Raw genomic sequence first — 14,778 nt, 5'->3', positions numbered from 1 at the left:
GAGACGGAGTATTCTACCCCCTCACACACAGTCATGGGCACAGAGTGCACTCAAAAAAACAGTAATAAGATTTCTATACAGCTTTGTATGTGCCTATATTTTGTGTGAGATAGCAAAATTGTATGAATACCTTTTTTCACAAATATAAACATGACATGACAAATACTATACAGTTTATTACCAGAAATAATTTCTCACTTCAGTCTGTCACTATAAAATCTTTATTAGACCCATTAGTGGAGCCATAGCTGGCCGAGCAGAGCAGTGGGAATCAAAACTGGGAAGGAAGAGAAAATTAAATTAATTAATATATTTTGTGTGATTATGATATTAGTTAAATTTTAATTATGTTAATTTAGTAAATAAATAAACAAAATGTTTTTTTTGTGAAATTAAGTTGCAATTTAGGAATATTAATTAAAATATATTTCTTCTGTGTCTCATCAGTCACACACTGTCCCTCAAAAAATGTGACTTCTGTTTTAGCAAGTGGTTAACTCAGTTAATTGATAAAGCTACTGTAGCTAATCCTAATTAAGTAACTTTTCTTCTGCTGCACTGCTGCTGTATTTGTCTAATTGGAGCTTTAGTATTGTGCCTGGATCTGTATTTAATTGTTTTTGCATTTTACTGTCTCTTCAAGCTGACAAACTTTAAGAATTGTAGTATAGGCCTACTGAACAAGCTAGATGTTTCATTGGTTGCTGATCTTTCTGTCTTTACAATACACATATGGATGACAAATTGAACAAAAAGCAAACAGGAAGTGTCTTGGTATGGAATAGTTTCAATGCACCTTAGCATGGATTCTGTAGGTCTCTGAAATGCTACTGCAAGGATGAAACACCTTTCTTCCTAAAGATATTCTCTAATTTGGGGATGGGGGGCATCTATGTCGGTATATAATGTGATAGAAGTGATATTGTAAACAGAAAGGAGAGTGCTGGCGGAGCAGCTACTGTGGGTAACATTGATTGTGGGAGCAGGGAGACATGCAGCATTGAGGAGCAAGAGGAGGTTCCCCAGGAGAATGCTTCCTTTTTCAGTACAGTCTTATGACCAGCATTCCAAGCAGAAATGTGAAAAGAGGCATTGACCAACTACTGGAAAACATCTAAGCTATCCAGGATCAATGCCAAATTGATCCCAGAACTATGTATAATGTAGGGCAGTGGATGGCTTGTCTTGCTCTTCCCAGCTCTTGTATGGCAAGAGAGAGCTGAACCACAGGAGCTGAGGAGGTACACAGAGAGGTAGATGGAGAAACAGAACAAAATTGCTTGAGGTGTGTTTTAAACATATGGTAAAGCCTTTGTGGTAAAGGTAAATGTGTGCTGAACAGCTATGCTGGGTGTGATGCGTGAACTTGCATTTTACTGAGCTCACAGAATTTTGTTCAGCCATGATGATGCATTTTCTGTTTTTGAATTGAGCTGGTACATCAGAGCCAAACACAAGGATGGTTTGTGGTTGTGGGTAAGGTAGAGCAGAACAACTCTATTGGAGCAACAGAGTGACTTCCACCCTTCCTTTTTAGAATGGGTATCCCTGGGAAGCACCATGCAGGTCCTAACGAGCAGTATGCTGGAGAGGGCATCTTTTTAACCCAGCACAGGGACTCATAGAACAGCCTCAGTCCTCTTCAACAGATGCCTAGTGCAGCTGTCAACAGCATACTCTATTGTTGCTTACTTTCACTTTCTCAACTCTCTCACTCTCCAATGTCTCTGTTTCTGTCTCACCCATCTCACTTTCTTTCTTTTCCTCTGTCCTGACCAACCGCCTTGATAGCAGTTCCACTGCATCCTATTATGAGCCGTGCTCAAACAATCTTAAAGGCTAGCTGGAGGTTACGGCTTGCTAGAATAGATTCACTCTACCTCACTACTTTCCCCAGCTTAAAAGAGTAATATGGCCATATGAGATTACATAGATACAGTGTGTGATACATTATTGCTAGTGCATTAAGAATTCATGAAGTATAAACAAAAAACCCAAAATGATTCAGCAAAGGCGCTTTTGCTTGCAGAATCGAACCGAAGCGCTCTTTTTTAATCACCATACCTTCACGCTTCTCCTGTTTTAAATGCATTTATCATTGTCATGGGAAAAAAACTTTAAACTTTGTTCCTCCTCTCTCCTTTTTGATTATCCTCTTCCTTTTCAGTAACTCACCCACCCTCCTTCCATCCCTTTAGTGCCAGTCTCTATCTCTTCTGTGTCTAATTACATTTGAATTTTTTCTGGTGTAATCTTGTGATAGCCTGAAGCCTCAGCAAACCCCTTCACCACCCCCACTCCCCCAAATCCCCGCCAGTCCATTTGTGCCCAGCCCTGGGCAGGTTGGTTTCCTGGGCTGCCCTGGAGGAAATATCAGATGACCTGCCTCCCCACAGCAAAACCCAGGTCATCAGGGAGGGCTCCTCTCACCGTATCCCTTCTTGGCCCCCTCTCATCCACTTCCTGCTTTCAAGTGCAGGGCAAGGTCAAAGCTTTGAGGATGCATTCCCCAGACTTCACCACGAGGCAGGCTGGAGGCGCTGTGCTCTTCTCTCTAACCAGACTTTGTTCAATCTATTCTTTCGCATCTTCCTGCTCTCTCATATTCATTTCATTAGCTCAAGCTTTTACTGCAATCAATACTGTTGCTAAAGTTAGTTTCTAATACATCTATTCATTAAGTGCCTTTTCATTAGTGTCACTAGAGCACCAGTATAACTGGAATAATACTGTAATGGACAAACATATGCTGTAATTGTTGAATCCCTTTTTTGGGTGATGAAGTCTGGTTTTAAACGAGCTCACAAAGAATGACTCATTACTCTATGTTTTTACATAATGTGTGTAGTAAATTGGGGGTTTAAAAACTAAGATTAAATTCTCAGACAATGATGTAAGTGTTGGTGTTTTAATAGGGGGTGGCACAGAAGGGATTGTGCATCAGAGTTTTGTCCTCTCGGTTCTGAATCGTTCCAACCTCTCATTTTCTGTCAGCTCAAATGCATCGTGGATGCAGTAGGAGAGGAGAGACATTATGGATGGTGTATAGAGACAGGTGTCTGATGCGTCCTGAGATAATGCCAAAAGACCCCTATCTCTCCTTCTAATGGAACAGCGACAGTTGTTTCAAGTGATCAGGTCTGTCATCCAAATGCTGGAGTGTTGGTCCTCTCAACGCCTCTCTTTTATTCCCATAAATCAAAGTTGCTAGTGAGAGAGAATCAGAGAGAACAGCAAAACAATATAGCCTCAGGTGATTCCGGGACAGTGAATCTACAATGGAATATCTTCATCAAACACTGGCATCAAGTTCGACTGATTTTTGTGCCATAAGAAAGGGTGAGAGTCTAATCAAATCCAACTGATCAGGTCTACAGACAGTTGCTCCTAATTTGTCATTACAACTCATATTGAGACAATCAATATAATAGTGAAATAATACGGGACAGATAGTGGTTATTTGAGTTTACTGCTCCGGCTTCCACATCCCTCTTCCTTGGTGCAAAGAAGTGAAATGGGATGAATATGTTAGTGTCATCTCCAATTTCAAATAGGTAGACATTTCAAAAGCTGATTCTCTCTGGAGAAAATGTTGTACCTCTAGAGTGAAAATATCATTTGAAAGGCGAGACAGTAAAAGCCAGTCATCTCAAAATGAAAATTTTCTTATGGTGGCTTTCCTTTTCACCTCAGCGGTTATGGGAAAGGGGAAAAAATGAGAGTGAGTGAGAGATTGGAGAAGGTGTATACGGAGGCTATGAGAATAGAGAACTAGAGGGGAGACACACTGATGAGTACAGGAGTGACACCTCCTGAAGAGCATGTTAATAACGTGCCAGGCCCAGACAGGTAACCAGTAATCAGGCCCTCTGATTGTAACACGGTAGACAGAAATACACACAGAAACACTCTCAGCTCTCCATCTCCATCAGCCCTGAAACTGCTAGACTGCTCCGTCATGTTCTGGGGCGGCCCCCTTTGCTAACAGTGTGTCACAGCTTTTACAGAGACAAAAGAAACAAATGAGATGGCTGAGTTACAACAAACAGCTCCGGGTTGTTCTTTCCCCTGTTAAATGAAAGGCCCGTTTTTTGCAACCACCGTGTCAATTAGAGAAGGTATTGCTCATACTCACGCTCTGGTTCACTGCCAGCTTGTGCTGATTGTTATTTATTTAGATCAGGCTTGGAAGTTTGGAGTTTGCTTCAATTTAAGCTGGAGGAATACAGCCCTTACTGGTACAGTATATTTCAGCAGCACCTGGAGATAAAACCCTAGCAAGGATCATGTCAGTGGGGAAGCTGAGGCATAAAGGAAGGAAGTACAAACAGCTTTGCTCAAGCAGGATTCTAACCTAAGAGGTAGAGTGAGGTAGGAGCTATGTGTACAAAGAGCCTCTTCTGAATATTTCCCCAGTGACGGAGAGCAGGCCAGAGGCACTGAGGTCAGCAGATAGAGTCCAGAGCCCATTGACAGCTGCTGGTTTGACTTTGATGCACCATCAGTGTTCAGCACACCGCTTGCCCGCTTCCCCCTCCACCTCACTTGCACTAACCCGCAAGCGTGTTTGCTCAACCTGAACGTACGCTAGCCTCTCATTATGCCGCCCATGCAAACTTTGTCTCTTTGCAGCTGTTTAATGGCTGCACGTCTGTTTTTGTTTGTTTCCTCACCATAAGATTATTGCACCTTTATGGTTGGTCGGGGGGTTGGAATAATCCCTGGCATCTGTTCAGAGAGGGAGGGGTGTGCAAAGAGCCAGAGGTAGAGGCTCACTTCTATTTTTTTATTTTGCTAAGTACGAGACCGTGCGGCCCCCTATTTCATCCTCTGCCACTGAGGCTGGGGCTGTGGCTGTATTTTAAAGACAAACGTGATGGAACGGGCTATGTGCTAACAGGCACAGAGGTCACTGAAGGAGCTTCCCGCTGACGTTTATCCCTCCCAAAATGAACACAGAATAGCGAGGATTAATCTAATCACTGCCGTGTTAGCCTAATTTACTTACAAATGTATGCAGAAAAGTATCTGTATTGTGACCCTAGCAGTGCAGCATTATTTTTTATCTTTCCCTGTGAACATTTCACTAATTTATTGTTTTTCTTTCTGTTGTATATTAGAAGTTATAAAGGAGAGGAGCAGGACAGCTTCCTTCTATCTTTTTCTTAATTCAAGACTCCATCTTGCCATGACTTCACTGCCTCCGGTCATTATGGCAGGAGAACAGGAAGTTAATCAACGCAGCATTATCTCCCAGCCTGCACCTGGAGGCAAGGGTGCCAGTCATGCTACCACCCCCCTCTCTGTTGGGACCCCTGCCAGTCTGGGAACCCCTCACACCACAGTGCCCTGCAGCCTCCCTATGGGCTATCGCCAGTGTGCTGTGTCTCTATGCCAGGTCACACTTGTGACAGCCTTGATGAGCCAATGGGAGCCTTCTTGCAGTGATGCATACTTTAGAGTGTGTGTGCAAGCAAAGAGAAAAGGAAGAAGTACATAGTCCAAAAAAAAAAAAAACTCAGTATTTGTAGAGAAAGCTGGTGTTTTTTGGATACGTTATTGCCCCATGTGGATAACGTAAAGCCCCGGAGGAGGCTTTTTTCAAACTCAAGCCTCACATACAAAAGAAAACAATATTTGAACACCATATTCACACTTAAAGGTCTGTTGACACTTCAGCATGAGGAGGGGTGCACATCCTTAGAAACTAAAAAGATATTTGTGTGGACGATGGCAGCAGGTCTGTCCCTGTGTGTCTAGATCTCTCTAACAGTCTGAGAAGCTGACAAATGTTCTTGCTGAAGAGTGAATTGCTGGCTGTCGCTGGTAATCATTAGGTTGTCTACCAGCATCCAAAGTGCTTTTATTTCTGCCCATTAGTTTGGTGAGAAAATGGCCGGGTATGGTCTAGCGTGTTCCCCCTTACACTCAGACTGATGCAGTAGGCAGGGCAAGCATGGGAAACATGAAAGTGTTTGAAGTATCTCTATTTATACCAGTGGCAGTTTGGGCTTTTTTTTTTTACGTCAGCGTCTGTAACATCTCTTTGTATACAACTAACTCCAGAGGATCTACAGCCTTTTTCTGAAGTAGCAGTACACACGCATGTCAATATTGTGAGACTGGCGTGTAATTATTATTCAAAGGTTAAAGAGTGGATTGATCCATAGAGGAGTGTCAAGGGCAGATCAAAGGGATTTGGGGGAGGATCGGACCAAAAATGTTAAAAGCTGCTCACTCTCCAACACAGAGATGTCAATCTTTCTGAGAGCACCTTGATGTCCTCAGAGGAGAACTTGATCAAAGCTTTCGTAACAAAGATGGTCTCAGAAGATGATCTGACCTCAGCCGCATTCCACTTCTGTCTTTCACTTTACTTTTACCAGTCTCCATTTACCTGCCTGAGCTCCCTGGCAATGCCCCTGTTTCCGTCTTTCCTGTGTTTGTGCTGCTGGTTAGACTGTCTGAATATCAATGAAGCAGTCTCACCGATGTATTACAAACACAAGAGAACAGTGATTAAAGATGACATATCTAAGCCTCACTCCCTTCCTCTCTCCTCTCTTCTCTTTTTCACAGGAGATCGCAGCTTACTTGATAACATTTGAAAAGCATGAAGAATGGCTAACAACATCCCCTAAAACAAGGTAAGAAAATTACACTCCTGCCCTCTTTTAAAACATAAGTTAAAGATTCATAGCCCTAAAAGTATTTCATTCAGGGAGCCAAAATTTCCATTTTTAGTTTTACATATTTTTTTCCTCAAGACCATTCCCCTTATGCACATCTTGCTGCTTCCTTCAAGTTCAGTGTAGGATGTTTAATATTACAGGCTGCTGATGGCTATTCAGAAAAGTTTACAGTTTGCAGATAAATGATAGAATATTAATATTGACTAATAATTGCCTTTTAGCAAGCCAATTAACATGCTTTGAATGGTATGTTAATGTGTTCCTATCTGTCTGCATATTCACCACTCAACTAATAACACTGTGGAAGCTGGGGGTGTTCGTCTGGGTCAGACGTTACACCCACATGTGGAACAAAATGCCAAGAGCTTACTGTAATATTTGAAATATAACAGGGGTGCCAGCATTGCAGTTAATTTATTTTGTTAATGTATGCAGATGCATAAAGGACCAGTTTGCAAATAAGGAACACACTCTCCTTGGCTTTTCGGAAAACTGTACTGAAATTTTATGTCAGCAAAATGTATTTTGTGGCAGCACTGGCTTTGATGTAATTATATATTATATCTATGTAGTATAATAATTAATAATGCATGTGACTTTGTGATAGTATTTGACAATAGTGAACAGCTCTTTGTTTGAGTAGCTTTGGCTAATCTTTTCATGTTGGACAGCTCTAGGATTGACACCCCTGGCCTGTCTCGGATTTTACTGTTCACTGTCAGACCACACAATCATTTCACTGCTACAGAAAATACATCTGCTAACACAATGTTCCCTTTACTGGACTTTACATTTTCATGCATTTGGAATCAGTTCAATATGGTAAACCTTGGTTTCTCTTTTTCTGAGAGCTGGACTGGCTATGCTGGCATTATTAGCAGTTCTCATCCATGTGTAAATGGACCCTGGGCTCATTGACATAGAACCCATTCCTCACGTCCCTCTCCCCACTCCTCTTCTCTTCCCCTGCCTCGGAGGGACATTGATAATAGTTCTGCATAAAGACACTGCCAATTAGAATACGTTCTCTGGTGTAATTATGGCACTTGGGCAAAAAGAGCACTGAGCTCACCTGTCTTTTATCAAGAATGTCCCCTACTCCCCAAGCATCTACTCTCCAGTTCCCCAAAAATTAAACCAATGTCAGGCATGTTTGAAACATGAGACTCACCTTTTTTAATCTCTCTAGAACATATAAGAGCTGGTGTCTTGCTGTAGTATGGAACAAATATAAAAGGGTTAGAAATAAAAAGAAAAGGCTGCGAAGGGTGCAAAAGCATTAGAAATGTCAAAGACAACATAAAAATGACACTTGTGTGAGATGTGAGAGACTTTTGATCCAGTGGCTTTCTAGCCAAATGGTCCTCAGGATGCTCATGGCCACAGTCTGTCACCACTGGCTGTCTGTTATGCAGTGGTCTCAGCTGCCAGTGTGCTTAGGGATTTCAACCCGATGTCATCTCTCAGTGCAGGTGCTGATATCTCAGCAAACATGTCACCAGGGAGCAGCCCCTAGTGTACACCTGCACATCACCTGACAACACAACATAACACATGCCATGTTATAGAGGAGCCATCATTGAAAGACAAGATGTGTGCATTTACTATATGTGTGTGTTTCTGGACGAGAGAGGCAGAGAGAGAGGTTGTGAAGTGTTTGTGTTTTCCCAGATGTCAGTGAAAGGGTAGAGCATCGTGATGGATGTTGGGGCCAGGAAAGGTTGGGGGGAGTGAAAGGGTACGGCGTATATGTGTGATTGATGGGAGCTGATTGATGGCTGGCCTCTATATGAAAAGCTCTCTGCTCAAGGTCATGGGTGAAAGGTCAAACTTGGGACACCTGTGGTTATGTGTTGCCTTATCATTTGTCATCACACATCTTCAGGTGCTTGTGGATGGTTGTGCATCTGATTGTGGGTGTGCTGCCTGCGTGTCTGTGTGTGGGTTGACCCCTATGGGGAATAGGCTAAGTAGGCTAATTCTTCCCCTGCCAGTGCCTGTAGACAGGGTCAGCGGGGCATGATGAGAGGCAAAGATAAGCAGCAGGGTCATACACAGGGAGGCAATGCGCTGCATGGCTGCACCGCATGCATGTAACAACTCTGACACATGCAGGTCGTAAACATGGGAGTGGGCTACAGCCAGACCTCAAGGAGCTGACGCTTGCTGTTTGACCAAGGTGACACGCGATGCAGGACATGCCCTGAATAGAGATGGCATCCTGTCAACACAAGGAAGATGAGATGAAGTGGACCAATTACATGCATCCACAGATGTATTTTACTACACTATTACTTGTGCACATCAGCCAGGGCCATACAGTAACAGTACAGCCGGTGCTCTCTTTTGTTTGGGTCTGTTTCTGTTTGTTTATCATTTCAAAATCTGAAGCGTGCCAGGGGAGAGTGGTGGAATGCTGAGTGATTGATGTGCCTAGCTCTAGTAATACACATTCCCTTTCAGATAGGAAGTGCAACAGTGCTTAAAATCAATACCAGTGTTCTCCCACTGACTGCTTGAACAGCACTACAGCTAATTCAGGCCGCACCTGTCAGAGCTGGGGAAATCTTTCCCTACTCGGGCCTTACACTTTAATTTACACCCACAGCCTCGCTGGCTTCCATTTCCATTAAAGGGAGAGCCTGGCATTATGGCTTTAATGAAGGCCGTGGCCAGACTGTGATTTAAGATGGCCGTTACCCCGCACCTTCACTCCACAGGAGGGAACACACTTAAAGGGACAATTAGGATTTTCCTCTCCTACATCCTCCCAGATATAGCCATACTTTTCCTTTTTTTCTTTTTAAAGATTTGTCCATGTTGCTTCAACTGATGGGATGTGAAGGTGCCTGTGGGAGGAGAGTGAAAACAGAGGGAAGGCACAGAAACATTGTGGTTCCAAATCTAGACAATAACATTTGATTTGACCTCATCATGGGCATTACATTGTGCTCCTGTTGAGAGCAGACATTCGCTGTCCATCATAAATGACACAAATGCCTCCTTGAGGGGCTTTTTCAGAGGTGTTTGTATGCTGACAGATGGAGAAACTGTTGACTAGAGGGTGTCACAGATTGGTCAGCCCAAAGAGCTAATGGACACCTGTGTGTCGTATAGAGATAGCTCGTTATCTTGAGCATCGCCTAAATGGCACACGGTTTCATGAGTGGATCAGTCGCACAAAGTGTTTCTTTTCTCCACTGTTTGTTTTATAGGACTGGTTAACAGCAGCCCGTCTCAAAACAACAGAGAGAGTGCCTCTACGCCTGTCATCCAGATCGCTCTGTATGTGTGTGTGTGTTTATTTGTGTAATCTCCTGTCTTGCATAAAATACAAACATATAGTAGACTTGTTACAGCTGTTGGAAAGTTGAAGGGGTGGGCTGTGTCAGCCATTTGCTTCGACTTCTGCACAATTTTGGAACACAGAAATTTACACGTGTGCTTACATGACCACAGAACACACACACATACACACACATACACGCATTGTATTGAAGCTATCAAACAATAAGCACCAGTCCTTGGAGGGCCCCGCAATGACACTGAACCTAGCCGCCCCCACGTCCCAGCGCAATAGCCCTCTCTCCTCCCACATTCACAGCAACAGCAGCAGCAGCACTCCAAAATGAAACCGAGTCCCTTTAGACAGCTTCCAAAGACAATGCTTTTATTAAAACCTACAGCAGCGGCGCCACCCCAGAGGCGCGGGCACACCAACAACAGAGTAAAGCAGAACTGAGAGGCAGCCTGAAATCTACTAATGACTGTTTGTTTGCTATTGTGTATAGTGTTTGCTATTGTGTATGGAGCTGTGAATTTGTGCAGATATCTCTGTGTATATGATAATGTGTGTCTCTGTGTGTGTGTGTGTGTGTGTGTGTGTGTGGCTGTGTGTGAGTCAGAGAGAAATAGATAGAGGGGATTGTGTTTACGTGGATACATACGTAAATGTACTCTTGCGTATGCACACAGTATGCCTGCGAACTGAGAGAGTGTGACTACGCATTTGAAAGATGCATTGTGGATGAACATATGCAGGCATTTATGAACGTATTCAGATGCCATGTGTGTGTGTAATTACTAGGGAAACTGTGTGGATGCGTTTTGAATTAAAAATAGAGGGCTTGTGTATACTATGTGTGTGTCTTTTTTATAAGAGAGGTAGTATCTGGGTGAGTCTGCCACTGTGAATAAGACCTCCCTAGGCCTATGTGTAAACTCTGTTTCTGTCACCTAGTCTGGCACATGGTGTGAGGAAGTGCTGGGCTCTCTGTGTATGTGTGTGTGTGTGTGTGTGTGTGTAACTGGGGGTGGGGGCTGATGTGTAGGATGTGCCTGAGAAGGGCGTCTGATAGTGTTTGGTCCTAATGCTTTGTGGCACTCGTTGGCTGGCAGAGTTTCAGAGGAGAGTGGAAAAGGACAGGAGCAGCAGGAGAGAGAGAGAGAGAGAGAGAGAGAGAGAGAGAGAGAGAGAGAGAGAGAGAGAGAGAGAGAGGGAAAGAGAAAGAGAAAGAGAGGGAAAAGTACAAAGAAAGAGGGACCATACAGAAACAAAGGCATAAAAGATAAAGAGGTCTTAGATAAGATCACATTGAAACGAAGACAGTAAGACATATGGCACTGAATCAAGCCAGAGTTATGAAAAAAGCCAACATGTCAAGTAAATGTGCAGAGACTGTTTGGTGAGGTGAACTAGTGTGATCTCCTTCATCTTTTTCCTCTGCTTGTCCTTCTTCTCTTTTGTTGTTTTATCCCAACTCATCATGAGTAAAAGTTTAGTTTGCTGCATAGTGACACTTCTCCCCTGGCTGCCCCATTCTGTCGGGCCCTGGAGGACACTGTCCCACGCTGCTTCCACCCAGTCAACAGCCCTGACAAGGACAGCTATGCCCACCTGGGGCCTTGTGGGCTGGGTGAAATAAAGCCCACCAGGGAAAGCAGAGAGGACAGGAGTGAGGTGAACCCAGAGAACATGAGGTAAGAGTGAGTGAAAGAGAGAAAATGAAAAATGGCCATCGAAGAAGGAGTGAATATGATGGAGCGAGAGCAGTTTAGAAAATGGAAACATGTCGATAAGAGAAGGGGACGGACGAGATGGAGATGGGAGGAATAGTGATGGATAGGGTGAGGAGCAGAAGGAGTGAGGGGGGAGAGGATTTACGCAAACAGACGAAAGAGCAGGAGAAAGATGGAATAGAGGGGGATTGAGCTGACATAGAGCGAGGAAGAGAAAAAAGAGAAAAATAGAGTGGGTAAACAGCAGATAGAGATGGAGGGAGGTGAGCAATGGATTCAACTGACAGATAGAGAAAAGTCCTGTGGTTTTGGGGCATGGGAGGGAGAATGCAAACGGTCAATAGATTACAGCTAGTGCTGGGCCGAGTGCCTGGGCCTCAGACTCCTAGCCAACTTAATAGTGCCTCTTGTTTGTCTGTCCTCTAAAGTAATGCCCGAGCCGAGCCCAGGGAAGCAGCCTGAGCCTGAGGCTAGTGGAAATGGACAGGGGACTAGATATATGTTAGTTCTCATCCCAGCTGCTGTATATTACCCAGGCCAGCTTGCCCACCGGAGACTATTCAATAGAACATAGAACATCATCTAGCTTTATCGTCTTTATTCCCTCTACACTCAGCAGGACTGCTGCTGAAGGCCAAAAAGGGCAGGATCAGTTTTAGGAATTAATCCTTTTTTTATTATGTGTCCCTAATAGACATTGAAGTGTAGTGCATGTTTTTACCTGTGTGGCTGTATAGCTTTTAAAAGGAGCACAGAAGTACATTATACTTTATTCTGTGATGAAGGCTATCAAAGCTAAGGAGCATTGTGCAGCACAGATAGATGAAGCAGCATGAAGAACAAGTAGGGCCTGCCTCACTCGGTATGCCAATATGGAGGAGGAGGTGGAGGGGTGGAAGGAGTGCAGCCAGTGGCTGGCCACAGGAGAGAGGGGATAAATAAATAGAGGAGGAAGTTGATGTCAAGCAGGTGTTCAAGGAGAAAGTGTCAGCCAAGCGGGCCGAGATGGGGAGAAGTGCTGCCTCTGCAGCCTGATAATAAAGACTTAATTCAATTAGCGCTTCTGCACCGGTGAGCAGCGTGCAGGCTGGCTGTCATGGAGCGGGCCATAGACACAGCAGTGCACACCCTCAGCTACCTAGACACATAGACGACCAGCCCTACACCGACCCAGCACTTCACTATGCTCCCTGTCTCCCTGGCTCTCTCTCTCTCTTTCTCTCTCTCTCTCTCTCACACACACACACACACACGCACACAAAGTAGACTTAACGTATTATTCACACCTGAGTCACTGAGCAGTCCAGACACTAAACCCTGCCTACACATCTCTCCTACACACACACCATGACACTCTCAGCACACAGACACGCTGCCTCATTCCTCATCCTCATCCCTCCCTACAAACTAAACTCTCTTCAGCTCCTCTCCCTTCACCTCCTTGATTTTCTATTTTCAACCCCCCTCTGCTCTCCACCCCCTCTTGTACCGTCCTCTTCCACCTCATCACTCTGCTCTGTTGGTGCCGAGTGGCCGTATGTTGGCCAGTACAGTGAGGATTGTGACTGCGAGTCCCTATTTTCAGCCCGTCACGCCCTGGTGCCCAGTTGGGTGCTGTCCTGTAGGCATATGGTATAGCGGATCCCGGATCCTGGGCCTTTAGAAATCTCTAGGGGGCATTTCAGTCAAAAACAGCCTTTCGTCCCACGCATCTCCCCATGACATACCCTGGAATCTGGTCTGCCACTCTGTGCTTTGGGTGTGGTCCGAGAACGTCTGTTCCGGACTGGTCACTTCACGGTCCCTTGGGTGATACAGTAGCACCAGGGAGCGACACACAGTTAGGCCTCCTACACATACAGCGAGGTGGACGATGGGGGAAGGAAAAACAGGAAGTGGCAGAGGAACAAGAGGAGGAGGAGGAGGAGGAAGAGAAAGGACAGGACACAAGGCTTCAGTGATACCGTTTGCTGTTATGTAAAGAGAAGGAGAAAATAGGTCCTGGATGGCTGCCAGAGAGCTGGGTGAATCACCAGCAAAGAACAGGCACGACATGGGTGCACACAAACACATACACACACACACTGGCACACATTCTGTCCCATTTCTTCGCCCCAGCTGAGCTTCACAGTACAGGAAGTACAGCGGATGATGAGTGGCCACGTGGCACCATTCAATGTGTAAAAACGGCAAATGGTAGGAATGACCCCTTGCACCTCCTCGTCATTTAGCGACCAGGAGAGAATAGCAGTCTGACTTGCCATGTGCTTTGTACACCAAGGCTTCTTTGTGGATCACACACTAATGCATAGAACATTCGTGTTCATAGCCCCCTTATTTTCTTGAGCTTTGCCCTTGATCCGTCCATGGTTGGTCAATCCATGGTTGACCTGCACAGTTTGTTCCCATGCCTCCCTTTATGTCTTTCTCGCCTATTCGATTTTTTTTGGTATTTAGCCACGCAGAAAGATACTCCCTAAAGAGCACCGGCTCAGTGCTCATGAAACTCAGGGTATTTCTTACCTGTCTTAGTCTGGAAGATAGTTGGCCTGTTGATTCTGATGAGACATCTTCATTACTGTAGATTTGTATTAGACACCCATGCCCACTTCTTCAGTTAGTACTTTACCCCAGGCAAGACCCTTACTACTTTAACTGCTTGATTAAAGATGGGAGAGGATGGAGTGGGTGGAATGTGGAGGATAGCCATGTATTAATTTTGCATCAGTGAATTAATCAATTCAAATATAAGTCAATTGATAAATTATTCAAATCTTTTTTTTGTCGCATTTGAGTGCACAGAAGGAAAGGTGAGAACCATTTCAGATTGGATAATTAATATTAATAACTTTTTTTAAATGAAGTAAGAAAAATAGCTATCAATTCAATATCAAGTTTTTTTAAACACTGGTATAATTAAGTGTTTGAGAGAGACAATTCCCATGATGGTACAATTCCCTACAATTAAAAGCAAAGAGTTTGATTTCTCTTGTCCTCCTTGTCTCTCTTAACGCATTGTAATAGCTACTACTATCCAAATCGTGCAGCCTTTTTATATCACTGCTTG

At 44.2% G+C, this 14,778-nt stretch overlaps 1 protein-coding gene across 1 annotated transcript in view; it reads left to right on the top strand.

Moving 5' to 3' along the window:
• Window positions 1–14,778, top strand: part of camta1a (calmodulin binding transcription activator 1a) — a 274,592-nt gene that overhangs the window by 115,100 nt on the left and 144,714 nt on the right. The window contains exon 4 of the mRNA XM_051424831.1: window positions 6,580–6,647. Within this exon, the coding sequence (XP_051280791.1) occupies window positions 6,580–6,647 (68 nt within the window). The remainder of the gene's footprint in view (window positions 1–6,579; window positions 6,648–14,778) is intronic.

The sequence above is a fragment of the Dicentrarchus labrax genome, unplaced genomic scaffold, assembly GCF_905237075.1.
Source record: "Dicentrarchus labrax unplaced genomic scaffold, dlabrax2021, whole genome shotgun sequence".
Taxonomy (NCBI): Eukaryota; Metazoa; Chordata; class Actinopteri; family Moronidae; genus Dicentrarchus; species Dicentrarchus labrax.
The sequence above is the reverse complement of the archived record's forward strand: the minus strand, read 5'-3'. Positions and strand labels throughout refer to the sequence as shown.